Raw genomic sequence first — 17,193 nt, forward strand, 5'->3', positions numbered from 1 at the left:
CAGGTCAGTGGATTGCTTCACGTCATATTGACACAGCCTTTCCCTTTACGGTATTGCCTGATTATTGTAATCCCTGTGAATTGATGTTAGAATTTAGCTATTCCTACATACTGTGGCTTGTATGAGTACACTGTTTTTAAATTTCCTCTTTGCTCTTCCCTCCCTAATTAGTTTGTTTAGCTTGCTTTTGGTAAACTGCCAAAAAAAAAAAAAAAAAGGAACAAATGACATAGTAAAAGTAAAATACAATATGAGATTAGCGAATCTGTGTGAATTAAAATTTTGTTTTCAATTTAATCACTCAGAAAGATGCCAGTTACCTGCCTCTTGGTTAAAGTGAATCTGGAGAAAGTCTGTAGCTTCTCTGTCTGAATTACAAAAACCTCCAGTTAAATATGCATGGTCCACCACCCTGTGGCAGTCTTCTGTCTCTGCACGTGGCAGAATGCAAAGAGATGAGGGAGCTTTTGGAGGCAGCAGGGAAGGAAGGGGTTAACTAGATACTGCAATAAGTAGACACAGAGGTGGAGGGACATGGGCAGATTTTAAAGGAGAATTTAGTAGCAAGCATCTTCACTGGGATTTAGTACACCTTTTTAACTTATGCTTAGCTGGAAACTTCTGCAGATTTCTTTGTCTCTAAGTCGGTTGTTTCTTGAGGATAAAAGGATGATATCATGTTATTCCTGTTCTGGGCTACAGCAGCATACTGTGAGAAGTATTTTCTCTTCTGAATTGATGTTTTACCCACATGGCTGTGCCTCTCCTGAGAGCAGGGGTGAGAATGTTGCTTCTGTCCCGTCCTCAGCTGTGCCCTAATTCCACAAACATGAGATCATGCCTGGAGCTCTCGGTTTCAGATTCCATAGGAAGTATTTGACTGTGTCTCTATACACCCATACCGTATTAGGTGGATGATAATGAGACTCAAACAACAATTCTTGAAATAAAAAGACAGTTGTAATGCTTCTATTTTATCATTCAGAATAAATTGATAGGAAAGGCTCCCTTTTATGCACTCCACATCATAGAGAATGGTGCTGCATTTATCCCACATTATGCAAGCAAAAAAAGTTGCATAAGAAAATTATCTGTGACTTAAACAGGAAGGTATTTTTTCTATGCCTTCTGATATTTTAAGAAAGAATAATGTGGAAATGATGTCCTTCACAGATATTAAATGTTATGTTTTTTATGTCTCATTTTTAACAAAATGAGTTTTGAAGGTTAGACCACTTAAAAATTATTCTGCGAGCTAATGTGAAATAAGAGCATTGATGTGATCAGAAGTCCACTTCATACTTGTCTGTTAAAACTCTAACAGATGGAGGGACAGATGTCAGAGCCATACAATTTGGCTCCCTGTCTGATTTTTGTTGTTGATCACAATATGTGACTGCTTTTCAGCAAAACTGAGCACAGGTGTATACTTTAGACTTCAAAAAGGAACAATGCAAGAAAGCAAATTTATCAAACCCAATGACAAGGAAGAAAGATAAAGAAGACAAAGTAGAGACTGATTTTCTTCCTCACTGGGAAGCAGTGTCTTGGAGTTATCCTTCTAAAGGACTATTTTTTTATGTTCCAAACGATAAAACAATTTTCCAAATGTTAAATGATGCTACCAAATATCATAACCTTCAAATGTCAGAATGTTGTCTAACATTTATTTGGCAATTCTAGACTACAGCCTTGTGCATTTTCTATTTTTTGCCTATTTAAACATCAGCTCTAATTATGAGGAATCATTTAGTCTTTCAGTTGTCATTTATCAACAAGTTATCTTCACATTGAGATTCGTTTGAAATGACACAAGGGGCCTTGAGTTTTATGATTTTACTATTACTTCATTCCTGCAGCCTTTTGGAGCATGGCAAACAGCTAATGAGCTTGATTTATTCTCTACTTTGGATTCTACATCACAATGCATACATGACTAATTATTAATTGTGTATTTCTTAAAAGATGTGTCCTCAGTTTAATTTTCAAATTAAACAATTTTTTTAAAAAAATGAAGTTATTTAAAATGTGATTGTTATGTAACAGAGTAGTTGTGCATATTAATCAGAAGAAAGCTAATAACAGTTTAGTCTTTTCATCTGTATGGTGGCAAAGTAACACTAGATAACGATTTATTCCTTTTATTGAGTTACATGTTGCTTTGCATGATTGACCAAAGACAAGAAAGAAAAAAAAATGAGTGTCAAATTTTATTTAAGTTAATCTGAAACACTTTTCGAGCTCATTCTGACTTTATAGTCTTGTTTTAGTTGTTTTTGAGGCAGCTACTACTTGGTTATCTATATTGACTGCTATCTTTTACCACACTGCGTCATAGAGAAACTTCTTATATGATTTGAGAAACCGATGATACAAGATGAAGTCATATATTTTAAGATCATATTTTATGTTCTCAGCTATTAGGTCTATGACTAAAAACAGGATATTTGAATAAACAAGAGCCGTTTCTAGTCTAACCTTCAAATTAGACTTGAAATTATTTTTTTTTTGCCACACATTACCAAACTTGATTCACCTAGTATTAGAAATAATAAATGCTTTATTGCTCTGAAGAGTGCTTATGCAAGCCTGGTATCCACATGCAGAGACTCTTTCATGTGCTTTCAGTGTAGATGGCAGTTACTAATTCAAAAAGCATTTACGGCGTGGTGTCTAAGCTGTATCTGGCTCTGTTGCTCACCTGGTGCCAGAGTGCTGAGCAACTGGTCTGCTTCCTTGGGGCACTTTCAAAAGGGCAGATGCAGCTGATATCACACAACAAATGAGAAATAACAATTTAAAATAAGAGGCTTGACACTTCAATATTGAATAAACGGAGGAGGGAAACCATATTGTCCAGAAGAACATTTCACCAAAAATGTAGATTTCTGAAAGAACCAAAAATTAATAGATGTAGGGTGAGACACTTCCACATACAGGCATTTGTGAGTGCAAATGATTTAATAAAGAATGGACCTGGAATGGGTGGAATAGCGTAACTGGAGAGAACGGCGGTAAGAACTGAGGACAGAGGGATTCTAATTGCAAAAGCAAAGAGGAGGCATGATTTATCTATCTAGAAGGGAGTGTTTCTCTATGTAAGGGTTCAACTTGGCTGATGTGTGCAGAATGATAGAGCAGACATAGAAAGTCCACAGAAATAACTATTTTAGCTATCTAGGTAAGAAGAGAATGGGACTCAGATAGTAAGGTGAAAAAGTAAAAAAAAAAAAAAAACTAACAGATAAAAAAATGTAATTATAGCACAAAGGTCTATAAACTTGAAAACAGACTGCACATGGTAGAGAGAGTAAGAGAGAAATCCAGAGAATGGACTTTGTTCAGTAATGTAAACATCATTTAGTGAGATGGAAGGGATTGGAGGAGTACTTTTGCAATGTGTTCATATGGAGAAAGGCAAATTAAGAATGAGACTATAACTCCATTTTACCTGGAGATGTCAAATGGGCAATAGATGAAGAGTCTTCGCTCAGAACGGAAGAGGGAAGAGAGCTCACAGGTCCCTTTAGATCCATTCATCCCAGTCTGCAGGGAGAGAGCAGAGGATAAAGGAAGGAATCCTAGAAACAGAGTGCAATACTTTGAGAGATTCAGGTTTCACAGTCGAGCCTTGAATTAGAACAACTGATAATTAAAGTCTCCTGGAAACCGTACTTGACTGTCCAGACTTTCAGAAAGATAAACTTTGAAAGACACACCAGAATAAAATCTTAATTATGAACACAATGACACCAGTAAAGCTAACGGCTATGCTGTGTAAATAGCCAAGATTGATGACAATTTTCAGTTATTTTCATACCAGGTAGTTTTTCTTTTATTAAATGACACTTTGAATTCCCAGAAGCAACATGACTCATACTTGTTTCTTTATGTTCCAGTACCAAATGGTACCTAACACTGGGGGTGCTATTTCTTGAAGCACTCTCTCATTAGCGATTTTGCCACCAATTTCTTCGTGTGTTTAATAAAGTGTTTGTGACGTCCGTGTACTTGAATTTATAAAAGCATACCACACAAACCCCTCTTCTTACCCCCACCCCTACTTGATATGCACAGTTATGGATGATTTGCTGGTCATTCGGTATTTTATAAACCAAGTTTGTACTTACGGACATTTAAGATTATTTCTTATTTGTACAGGAATCTGAAAATAAGATTATGTTTTAAGGTAACTTTTAAAAATTCCTCATCAAGTTTAATCATACAGTAGAATTTTCATTGCTCACTGTTGACATGTTGTTGGTTTTTATTTTCTTCTTTGGAATATGAACTTTGGTAGAGAGGCTGAGTTCTGCTTTTCTGTAATATTTTTATTTTAGAGAAGATAGTATAAAAAAGATGGATAGTAGCTTCTGTTCATCCCCGGATTTTCCACACAGCCCTGGCTCTAGATATCTTCCACTGGCACCCCTTGGGCTTCTGCTCATCAGTAATCCATGAGAACCCAGGCAGGGCTGACTAACGTTAGAGGATAGTTAGGGCCCTCTCTGTCCATGCACATATGCACCATTGCATTGTTTCTAACCAGGTTTAGACTATAGCTATTCAAAACAGCATGACCTATGTTTTTTTTTATAAGGAAATGCTTATAAAATATTTATGGCCTCATATGGACATTGCTGTAGTATATGCTATAGGTGGAGCAGCTTTCTGAGTGGTAGGATGCACTTCACAAATGAAAAAGCCTCTGCAAGAATGTCCCTTGCCATTACAAAACAAGAAACTCATTTCTGTAGCAGATGAGCTGATTTAGCTGTTGCTGTCCTGTCAAGAACACTTCAGCATACTCCTCCTTCCCAAGTGTGCATGAACTACACTAACCAAAACTGAACTGTATCAATTTTCTCCCACAGAGGCAACGGTTTTGAGCTATGATGGAAGTATGTTCATGAAAATTCAGCTCCCGGTGGTGATGCACACTGAGGCTGAGGACGTGTCTTTACGGTTCAGATCCCAGCGTGCATACGGTATTCTGATGGCGACCACTTCTAGAGACTCCGCAGATACCCTCCGACTGGAGCTGGATGCAGGACGCGTGAAACTCACGGTCAATCTAGGTAACAAAATGCCTTCCACCATTAAGCTGACACTCTCACTTTTTGTTCAGTTTTGCCTGCAAATATTTATCAACTAGCCTGTTTGCTATGGAAATTTAAAACAATTAATTAATGCTTTTGTTGGGCACCACTCCTTTATGTTCTACATGATTTAGTGTTTTGTGATTCCTACCAAAGAGGGGTCGGGGAAGCCCTATCAGTGAGATAATTTTGAAACTTTGAATTATGAGGCTTTAAGATGTCTCAAATTAGATTTTTTTTTCTTGTTATATTTATTGATGTTCTAATGGGTGCTAGATGACACCCTTGCAAAATAAATGAGTGAATGAACGAATAAACAAACAAACAAATAAATAATAAACAAATGAGGGCAGCATGTGTTCGATAACATGCACATGAAGGACCCCATTTACACTTTGCGCATAGACCAGTGGTTGTTCCTACTGACTCCATGGGCTTCTCCTTCGAATAGTCATCTTTGTGGTCCTCCATCTCTTCTGTTTTGAAGTACTGTGCGGGATATTTTGCTGTCATTCAGCAATCCACAACCCTTCAATGCCCAAAGTCTGCGGCCCGCAGCAAACAGCCATGAGAACAATAAGGACACAGACTCCTTTGCAGAGAGGTAATGCTTTCCTGATTAAGTGTACTCTCAATAAGAGTCGCTACAGTAAAACCTCACCAATCAAGAGGAATGATGGAGTAAAAACAGAACAAACAAACAAACAAATTTGAACTGTGGAATTTTAAAAGCTGAGTACTTTATTATTTTTTAGCTAAATTTAACTAATCTAACCTCAGATTAATAGAGTTGTGAAATCTTACGAAGGGGAGGGTTTAGAAGTTTATTTCAGTGAATGGGGAAGTAAGGTTCCTCCCTAATGAGATCCCGATTGCCTGCAAGTTCTACCATCAGCTTCTCCTGAATCCTGAAAGTTAGCTTTCTACCTCAGCTTGGCCTTTCACAATCCTTACTCATAGGGGCCCTTCCCCAAAATGCCTCCACACCAAGTGAAGATTTAATATTCTGCCCAATAAGTTTCAATATTGTCGTCAAATCCAACCAAGATAAGTGAAAATAAATGAGGTTTTACTGTACTTTATGACAGTATTAATTGCACACACTCACACACAAACACACCACACATGCACACATAAACACATGCACACACAAATGAATCCTGAGAGGAAGAAAAACAAACTTTGAAACCATGTATTCCATTTATTTTCAGAAAGATGATTAGAACAAAACAACAGGTGACATTTGTGACAACCCTACATACATTTGTGATGGGGAGAATGGTAGATCGTAAAATAAAAAGGCGACTCTTGCTAACCTATTGCATTTAATTACACTCAGTTAATGCAAGTTAAATAAGCTAAACAATATAGTTTAAAAAAAATACACTACAGTTTATTGTTCTGCTAGAGTTCCCTCTAGTGACGACGATAGGTTACTACAGGAAAATGGACTAACTGGCTTAATTGCACTAAGAGGCTGATTGCTCTACGAACACTTAGAGGATTCTCACCAGCAAAGCATTCTGTAGAAGGAGTTGTGTAGCTACTGGTCCTTGGCTGTTTGCAACCACTTTTCTGATGCGGTTGACGACACATGACAAACTTAGCTATATGGACACAGAATCTAGGTTTATATTTTTCCATGTTCCCCAAAGGCATTAAAATAAAACAAAAGCCAAAAATCTATTTATCTCTCCATAAAATATAATTAAAACATTCCATGCAGTTCTTTAAAAATAACCATTGTGTTATCCACACCAGACATTCTGTTTTTGTATCTGCTTTTATGTGAAGCAAGCTGATGAAAAAGAAAAATCAAAAATATACTATCAACTGTGATCCCCAGTGCGTAAAGACAGCATTGATAGCAAGTAAGAGAGGCATAGGCCTGCATGCTACACAGGATGGCTGCCTGCTCTACAACCAATGTACTTTATAAAGGTCCATGCGTTGTTCCTTTTCTCCTTCAATAAATACAAGGTGTGGAACTGATCAATATCTGGTTGTAAACATTTTATGCCCCAGAAAATCAAAATCAAAAGAGAAATATATACATATAATGCATGATACTAGGATGAGAAAGAAGGATTTTAATTTCTTTCTCCACTTGACTACTGCAGTCGTAAAAAAAAATAATAATTCTGTCAGCCTTTGTGGGATGTTAGATTTTGGAGGTCCAAGATGTCTGAGCCTAGCTGAGCTTGCACTGTACCCCATTGTGACGGAGCACTTCTAACGTTTGTTGAGAATAATAGTATGTTCTTTCACATATGGGGAGGATTGTTGCAGCCAGTCTGAATCAAGCATCTTTGACAGTTATCTACTTGTTCTCTCACTTAGATTTGTCACCATGTAGCTCTGTTTGAATTGGCCATATTTTTAAACATTCTTTTGTTTCCAATGGTACAATTTTAAAACAATAAATATGGGTTCCAGAATATATAAAGAGTAATGATATGGAGTGGCCAAATTTGCATGTGTCTGTCCCCGGAAGGGTGGACTGTAATTTTATTGGATGTCTGCAGCTGTTACCTTGAAGGATAAATATTCATTTTTCATCTATTCTTCCCCATCTAGATTGTATCAGGATTAACTGTAATTCCAGTAAGTGCCTATTCAAAATTTTTAAACTGTTTTCCCTCCATTGCAATGTCAGCTAGACAAGGAAGAGAGAGAGTAAGACAAATGCATCTTCAGAACTCATGAGCTCACCTTGAAGCGTACCAGTCCATCATCTGGGGTGTAAACATTCATTCTATATTTGGTCATCCACCTTAGAGTAAATTCCTATATAATTTTACATAGATTCAATTCCTATATGATTTATTCCTATGTGGAAGAATTGGCACACATTTGGAAACAGAATGTACGGGCGTCTATAGAGGCATCAGATTGTGCATTGGTATTTGGTCAGAACTTGAACTCCAGGAGTTCCCTTCATTATTAAATAGGGTAAAATACCCTGCGCCTTATTTTCTTTTGTTTCTGTCCCTTAACTCAAAAATATAAATGTTTAACTTCTATTATTTTGAGAATTATTAATGATCCTTCTAAATTCATACAAAGATTTACATAGACATGTGTTGTTCACCCTCCTATATTCTTAGAAAGTTTATGAACTTGAAGAGTTAATTCTTGATTATTAAGAAAATGTACATGATGAATTTTTACATCCTGATCATATATATACAAAAATAACTAAAACCATTCTAATGTGATATGCATGCCAAATGATGAGTCAGAAAGATGCATGGACTGAGTTTTATTTGAATTTTGATGGAGATCTGAACGGATATAAGGGCTGTGGTTTTATTTTGAGTTCCAGAATTAAGTAATAAGTAAATCTATTACATTTATGTGAATGTTTAGATTTTTTTCTTTTCCAGGTTTTGCTGACCACATAAAGAAAGCTCTTCCAATGACCACACATTCATTAGCTACTTAATAAAGTAATTCTAACACACCTCTCATCTCAATGCCATATTAAGATTCCGGTCTCTGGCCCTGGAGAAAGCTGCCTGTGAGTTGGTGGCACTTCCAAAATATTTGTCTGTGTTTCCAAAGGCCAACAACTACTTCTCTGAGGAAAAATATTGGAAAAGCAAAATAACTTTTTAAAATAAACACATACTATTGAATATGTTTGAGTTTGAAGACAAACAATTGATATTTGTCCTCATGAGTGGTAATATTTTTAAGCAAAACAAAGGTGAGTTTGATAAATGGAATAAACATTGAGTTGTAAACTAAACCAGCTGTGCCAAGCACCTAAAAATGATCAAAACCAAAATAATGCCTAAAAATTATCTTTCTGAGCTTTAACACAAATGAAACTTCAAGTTTATGTGAGCTCCTCTCCTATCATTCTCTTGGATTCCTTCCTAAAAACTAATTTTATAGGTTTTATAGGTCTGATTTTATAGATCTATGCCCCAGTGCCCAGAGTGCAGACAGGGGCAGATTGGCAGCCCACAAAGTACTGTCCTCAAAGGTAAATTTGCACCTTAAAACAATGGTAGAGTTTACTGATTTCTGCTGAAGTTTAGAAAATTCATGTGGGGAAAATATTCATTTCGACACCTTCCCCTTATGTATTTCTTTTATTTTATTTGTATTAAACACAGAATGAAACATTAAGTTTTAAATTTATAAAACAAAAGATGTACACTCTGACAATTAATGGAATTAACCAAGTCAAATGTGATTCTCTGTCCCTTAGCTACAAATATATATATATATATATATATATATATATATATATAGAGAGAGAGAGAGAGAGAGAGAGAGAGAGAGAGAGAGAGAGAGAGACTATATATTAGCCTTCTTAGGCTCAAGTCGTCATTGTCTGCTATGAGACTCTACTGGTACGGTACTATGAAGAGTCTTTCTCCATACTTTGCATATTTCATATAATAATAACGTTGAAGACAAAGATTTTTCACTGGTTAGTGATTCTTTTCCTTTTTAAAGTAGTATAAGTCACACTTGACCACTTGAATTAAATGAGTGGATCTCGAGCTTTCAGTGCACACCTCGGACAGGACTGCTCGTGCCTTAGCTTGACAGTAGTCACTGGAAGAAAAAGTCAATGACAAGGTAATGTTTTCCTTTTCTTTTGCCTTTGTTTTCTTTGGGGAGCAGTGAGCAAATGTAGTGGGTTTTGTGAAGAGGAGTCGAATTTAAGTGTAGTTAGGGATTTGCGAATCAATGTTCACCTATTTTCCCCTCAGTACAGTTACTTGTTTCTCAGCCCCAATTTATTGCGTAGAACTTTTCTGAATGCTAAGCTTGTCTGACACTTTGGCAATCAATACACATTTACTATATCACATTTGCATAACTCTTGAAATATTATTATGAAGTACTTCAATTTATATATTTTAAGAAAACTATAAGAGGTACTAAATGGTCTATAACAAAAAAAATTTCCACCAATTGAGAACTTATCCTCTAAATTGTTCAGATTGAGCACAAGCCATCTGACTTTTTGCTCGCTGCATCTTAGAATTAGATTGTGGTCAGTCTGAAAACATATGGACCGAAAGGTAAACACCATCATTTATGAATATCGACTGTCCTCTGCTCAGAATCACCAGAAAGGGAATGGGGCAGGGAGAGTATTCTTTCTTTCTTTCCCACTCTGAGAAAAGCTGACCGTCCTGTGCGTTGGTCACTTTTCTGTTGCAATAAGCACCGTGACCAGAAGCAGCTGATAGGTAGTGCAGCTATTTGGACATGCAGCTGCAGAGGACTAAGAGTCCTCGTGACAGGGAGGCATGAGAGCAGGCTGCAAAAGTGAAGGAGGAGGAGTCTGGGAACTCCCATCTGGAACAGAGTAGTGAGTGGGAGTGGCAGGAGGTTCCGAACTCTCCACCCGACCAGTGACTTGCTTCCTCCACCAAAACTGCACCTGCCAATAATCTCCTCAAACATTGTCACCAAATGGGAACCAAGTGTCCAAATACCTGAGCCGGGGAAAGGGAACTTCCAGTTCAAACCACCACACCATGATTCAATAATTTTGTAATACAATTGCCTAAAAAGACAAAAAATAAAAATAAATAAATAAAAACAGTAGTAGTAACAACAGCAGCAGCAGCCAGCAGCAACAACAACAACAAAACACTTTATTTTAGTGAAGACAACTCCTGGGTAAATAAAGATATTTTGTTACAATTAGATAGGAAAGGACTGAGAATTTACATCCATTTAATGTAAAGATGAAAAATATTTGAATTAATTGAAAAAGTTGTACACTACTTGACAAAAGCCATCATAAAACTATACTAATATGAGATAAATTATAATAAAGTGTCAAAATAGTGTTTTTAATCTTATCCTCAATTATTGGATATGAAATCATGTTGCAAAAATATATTGGGCAGTATCTTGGCAGTTCCATAGTATTAAATGACTTAAGTGTTTTAAGACTATAAAAAATTGCAAAAGAAAGTTTCTATTCCATGTAAAAGTTTCTCAGATGCACTGTTTGTAGGGTCTGTACAAAATTTCGCCAATATTTTTTTTCATTGCAAAACCACAAAGCCTGGAGTTTCCTTGAATCTTAAAGTTATTAAGAGATATCTAATCTCAAACTGGATACTCAGTGATTCCAAACAGTATTTCTAAAGTGATTAGATTATACTTAATTTTTTTTCTGAAAAAAAATAGCCTTTGTAGTGATGTATTTGGTTACTTAATATTGTTCGTTTTTTCTAAACATTATTATTATAAGTGTTTAGAGATATAATCTTTGAAGTTGAAAGATATAAAAAATTTGGAAGTCAAACTTGCACCCATGTGAGGCTTAATGGCCGGAGAAGTAACTACTTTAATTTTGTAGTGGACATATTAAGGATTTAATTTTGTTGTTGTTGGGTTTTGTTTTGTTGTTTGATCGTTTTTTGCTTGTTATTTTCAATAGGTTTTGTTTTTTTATGCTAGTGGCATATCATAGAATACTATTCTTGCCTACTGGAAGGCATGAAGCCATTAAAGCAGTGGATTGTGTGTGCATGTATTTGGGTGGTGTGTGTGTGTGTGTGTGTGCATAGTGAGAAGAGGAGAGAGGATGTTCAGGCCCTTTCAAACACTAGAGGTTAGTGCCAGCTCCCTTTCTCTGTAGTTTTACACCTTATTTTTTTGAGATGGAGTCTATCACTAAACCTAGAGCTCAGCAATTGGGTAGACCCTCTAGTTAGTGAACTACTATTTCCATGTCCCATGCAGAGACCATAAGCACCACATGGAGAGACCCAAGCTCACATCCCCACACTTGGCCAAAGAGCAATTCACTCACTTGACTGTCTCCGAGCCTGAGAAATGGACATTAATACATTTGTGGTCTCTGTTTTGCTTGTTTTCTTTTACCTTTTTGTTTGTGCTCTGTGTGTGTCTCCTCTCCTTCCCTGCTTCTTCTTCCTTCCTATTGCTTCTCTGCTTCTTTCTAGACTTCTAACGTGGCTTTCTTCTGTTCCCTTCCTTCTTCTTTCCATATGAGAATAAAATCTCTTTGGGGATAAAACGATTACTTCAATAGGTACAGCTCTCAACTATTTTTGGTTTAATTATGCCAAGTGATTCATCTAAGATGCCTAACCAAAAAAAATTGCATAAGCTATTTATGTGGACAAAATGTCAGGGGTTGATGTTCAAAGTCTTTTTACAACACAAAACACCAGTCCTAGATGCAAAAGGGAATCTAAAGCCAAGTACTTAACCTCACTTTTGACTTGAAAAGAGATAAGCAAGATTCAAAGTAGTCTTGTTATTGGAAAATAGACTTTGATGGATGTCTGGGGTAGATAATAAGATCTTTGTGTTATCATTTTATTACCAGAATGAAAAGATCAACTGGATATTAGTTATCGCCAATTATCTATGTAGATAAAAATGAAAAGCAATAAAAGAATGCAAAATGTCAACCTGTGGCACTTAAGCCATTTTAGATTGCTGTGATCAAGCTGTCACTTGGCAAAGCTACTTAAATAGATAGGCGTACATTCTGGGGGAAGGCATAGATAAGCATGGAGTGAATATGCAGTTCAGAGCTGCCTGGTACCTGAAGAGAAGACGACTTTAGAAGATAGAGTTCTGCTTGTTCTCCCAACATGGAGGTTTGTTTTGTAGAGTTTATAAATAATTGCCCCAGAGGGACTGGTGTTGTCTACCATCTGGGATAGATGACAGTAAGAAATAACAGGTAAAAAGAAAAATACAGAAAATTTGACTTTTGTTATTGTTATTAGCTGAATGTATGTACAATGGAAAGAAAGATACGAAACAGTTTCATAAATTCTTATTTTTAGAAAAGCAGTAAGAGTAATGGAATATAAAACATATAGGAAAATTGTAGGTTTCCAACAGAAAATAAGCAGCTAAGATAAACAGAGGGCTTTGGATATGGTCACAAATCTAGACAGCTCCCTAAATTTGAATGGAATTTTCAAGGAAGCCTGTTTGAATCATCTGCACATTTAAATTTGTGAGAAGCAGAATGAAGAAAATAGCTTTCCCTGATTATTTTCACGGCTGCATAGATAGGGCAACAGTGGGAGAGAGATTGAATTGAATATGGCTTAGTAAACATTGGTCTAGGCCAATAAAAAAAAAAACTAAGAAGAGTCTGACAAAATAATTCTGATTTCGATATTTCTTTCTTTCTTTTTTCTATAAAGTGGATGTTTTCTATAATGAATGAGTACAGCATTCTGGCTGTATTTTTTATTTGTTGAACAGACAAACATCTGTATATACTTACTTTGAGATTTTGTTCTTTTTTCAATTTTTTCTTTCTACTTGTTTTCCTTTCTGCTTTCTTCCACTAATTATCTTTCTTTCCTCCCTTCCCTGTCTTTTGGTGGGGATGTAACATTTCACAAATCATCATGGATCTAGAAAAAAAAAGAGTGAAACTATGATTAGCCGCTACTTGCTGGTGGATAGAAGTGCTTTTTTCCTTTTGCTTTTAGGTCTCTTATTGAGATGTATATGGTTAGAGTTTCATTAGCTATAAAGGAAAGAGTGTTGTTTACTTTTTTCTGTACAGTTGATTTTTTTGTACTTATAATGATTCAGTTCCAATAGCAGCTAATTTCTATACAATCAAAAAGACCAATAAGTGTTCAAAATCTTATAATTAAAACAACATCTAATCTCCAAGAAATAGTAATACCTAAAAGTGATCCAAAATATCCAGCAAATCACTCCTTTAAAAATTACTAGTTTTATACATATAAAGTTATTAATGACTTTTACCTTTTAGTTACTTATCTGAAATATGGAAATAAATATCATGATCATGGAGTTCAATTAATAAAAATCACTAAACAGGAAGTGCCCATCTGCTACTGGTCATCATACAGTTAATTCCTGGTAGGATGGGGGACTGTAAGCATTATAGTCTGGCATATACTTAAATGAGCATGCATATATACATCTTATTTGGGTACAGTGGTTTAGGATGTAAAATAGAAAATTTTGAAGCTTTTGAGAATTTTGTTTGATGATTTAAATTTTTTTTCATAGAAAGATGTTTCCTACTTAACTATTCATTTTGCAAATTATCTTACATATAAAATATGCATAGATTTCCAAATATGTCTAGCATCTACATTTTCTGTTAGTTTTTTGAATTTCAGAACATTTTATATCATAGCAAAATTCATTTGTGTTCTCATGAAGTTACAAGTCACATGCATTCAAATGTTTTTAGATGGATAACACTTTATACAAATACAAGTTTTATTATGCCAAATGATAATACCACAAAACATAGTATTCTTACCATTAATTAAATATACATTTGAGCATTTGATAAGAACTCACCATTGCTATCCTTTCCTACCCAGTCACAAAGATAATTCCTAAAGAACACTACTAGTTAATACTTAAGAAAATATTGTTCTGGCCGGGCGGTGGTGGCGCACGCCTTTAATCCCAGCACTCGGGAGGCAGAGGAAGGGGATCTCCGTGAGTTCAAGACCAGCCTGGTCTACAAGAGCTAGTTCCAGGACAGGCTCCAAAGCCACAGAGAAACCCTGTCTCGAAAAACCAAAAAAAAAAAAAAAAATTGTTCTTCAGTGTTCATAGTGGATTAAATTAGTTCCATATCTGAGAATTACATACATTAGGACACTTTTAGTGGTAAAGTCTTGTTATTAGGGTACACTAAGAATCAGCCAAATATGAGCTAATTTCAGTCATGACAGACAGTTTGCGGATATTTAAAGGGGTTTAAGCACTGGAGGATTGTGCAAATCTCTGTTGCTTTAACTGTGAGGGATTGCTGCCCTCCCAAGAGTCCCCTCTCAGTAGTTTGTGATTATAATCATAAGCTGTCTGTTCTTGGTCACTCCCCTCCTTTCTGCTGATTTCTCCCCTGCTTCTCTTCTGCTGTGGCTTTCCCGTGTCTGTGGTGGACTTGTAGTGCCCTTCACCTTGTGAATGTTTCCATTCATGACTTGTAGTGCCCTTCACCTTGTGAGTGTTTCCATTCATGGCTTGGTCTGTGCTGCCTGTCTTTATTTTTCACATTGTTGCTCCTTCTGTGTTTATTCTGTGTGCTGTGGCTCTGAACCCTACTGGAAGAAGTGAGTGAGCTCATTATTTCTTAATGTCTCATTGGCCAGAGCTTTCAAGACAGGGCATCCTTGACCTATTAACAGGAGGTTAGCCTTGGTGGGGAATGTTTACTCTTGATATAATCAGCTGGCTTCAAACAACATGGTACACTATCTTCAAATGGGGCATTGGGACTGCCAGAGTCCCACAAGCTAATTCTCTAAGCTGTATGACTAAAATATTTCTACTGTGGCCGTAAATTTGCTCTGTGGATTGTAACTCTTCACTTTTATCACTTTTATGTAAGTTGAGTAGAAAACATTGTTTAAATAGAAGGGTACCAGAATTAATTTATTTTCTTTGCTCCTTTTCCGTGAAGGCAAAGAGCAACATGGCTATGAGATACATTGAGAAAATAATTTTCAAAAAATAGTAAATGCTAAGATACATTATTATGATTTCTATTGACATCATTTTTACACTTTTGTTAATTGTTTTCTTAATGTAACTTCTCATCACGATTAACAGAGCTTTGACTTAAATTCAAACTTTCAATGCTTTATGCATAAAATTATTATAGCCAATGGAACTTCAAAGCTGCTGATTACGTATATGTGTATACATAAACTTGCTTTAGAAATGTACAAAATAAGCCAGTGCCCATGTGCACATGCCTGTAATCTCGAATTCTTAGAAGTAGAGACAGGAGGACTAGGAAAATAAAGTTGTTCTAGTTATACAGTAAATTTAAGGTTTATCCTGCTTATGTGAGACTTTTGAACAAATAGAAAGGAATGCATGAAGAGGAGGAAAGAAAGAGGGAAGGAGGAGCTATGTATAATATAAGAATTATAAATACGTTTTAAATTTACACGAGAATAATGTAAAGAACTAGTGAGATTTGTTCATGAATCTGGAATTGGGAAATTTCCAATACAAATTCTCACTCACTGCTGCAGAAGGTAAGTAATTCTGAACCATTTTACATGCCATAAAATGAAAAGGGGTAGAGTAGTTTATATGAAAAAAAAAACCTGAAACCCAACTAACATTTACAAGTAACAAATTTCTAATCTATATTTCATAAATTTCAAAAATTCTCCTTAAATGAAAAGGAAATGACTTGATATAATTATCAAAACATTCTTAGAATGTAGACTTGTTCACTGCATAAATAGTCTAGAAATAAGCAGAGCAGTATAAAACCTAGAAAATGATAATGAATACAATAACACAAAATTATAAAAAATAGTTGTCAATAACTGCACATATGAGTCCTGACCATAACTCCAAACATAATGAATATTTATTTGTTTAAATAGATCTTGGAAATATAAACCCAATTATCTTATGTCTGAAAATTTAATCAAATAAGTCAGTTCAGAAAATTTATTTTCTGAAGAGTACTTTGACAGTTATTTAAACTATACAATCTGCTAGTAAAAAAAATTTCAGCCAATAGATATAATAAATAATATTGTACTGAAGGTATAGAGTAGCTGAGTGCTAGAATAGGTTCTTAATAGTTGAACCTTGGTTTCTATCCCAAGGTTGGAGGGAAGGAGAGAGGGAGGGAAGAGAAGGGGGGAGAAAAATGGAAGAGGGGGGATAGGGGAGAGGGAGAGAGGAGAAAAAGAGAGAATGCTTTTCCAACGTTTTTGGATATATGTCTTTCTGTTGGTCAGGTGCTAGTGACTAATTTCTTGCTTTTGTTTGTCATATCCACCTTCTAATACATGCTATGAAATTTTCTTTTCAGTAGAAAGGCCATCAAAACTGGATAAAAGTAAATGTCCTATCAAAATTAAATTTAAAAAATTAACATCACTACCATTTAGCATGCTTTAGCCTACAATAGATAACATATCCATGCACATCTTAAATCTGTTGGCATATTATATTTCTCTTTTATTTTGGCCATGTAAATCTGTGTGTAGATATATGGGCATATAGGTGCAGGTCCCACATACTGCAGAAGCAGGTGTCAGATGCCTTGGAGCTGGTGTTACAAAATGCTGGGAACCAACAGGTC

The 17,193-nt window shown here is 35.7% G+C and overlaps 1 protein-coding gene across 1 annotated transcript in view; it reads left to right on the top strand.

Moving 5' to 3' along the window:
- Nrxn1 (neurexin 1) overlaps positions 1-17,193 on the top strand; it is a 1,063,094-nt gene that overhangs the window by 446,461 nt on the left and 599,440 nt on the right. The window contains exons 9-10 of the mRNA XM_050146062.1: positions 4,875-5,078; positions 7,677-7,703. Coding sequence (XP_050002019.1) covers positions 4,875-5,078; positions 7,677-7,703 — 231 coding nt within the window. The remainder of the gene's footprint in view (positions 1-4,874; positions 5,079-7,676; positions 7,704-17,193) is intronic.

The sequence above is a fragment of the Alexandromys fortis genome, unplaced genomic scaffold (assembly GCF_014885135.2).
Source record: "Alexandromys fortis isolate MF-2015 unplaced genomic scaffold, M_Fortis_MF-2015_v1.1 scaffold_42, whole genome shotgun sequence".
Taxonomy (NCBI): domain Eukaryota; kingdom Metazoa; phylum Chordata; class Mammalia; order Rodentia; family Cricetidae; genus Alexandromys; species Alexandromys fortis.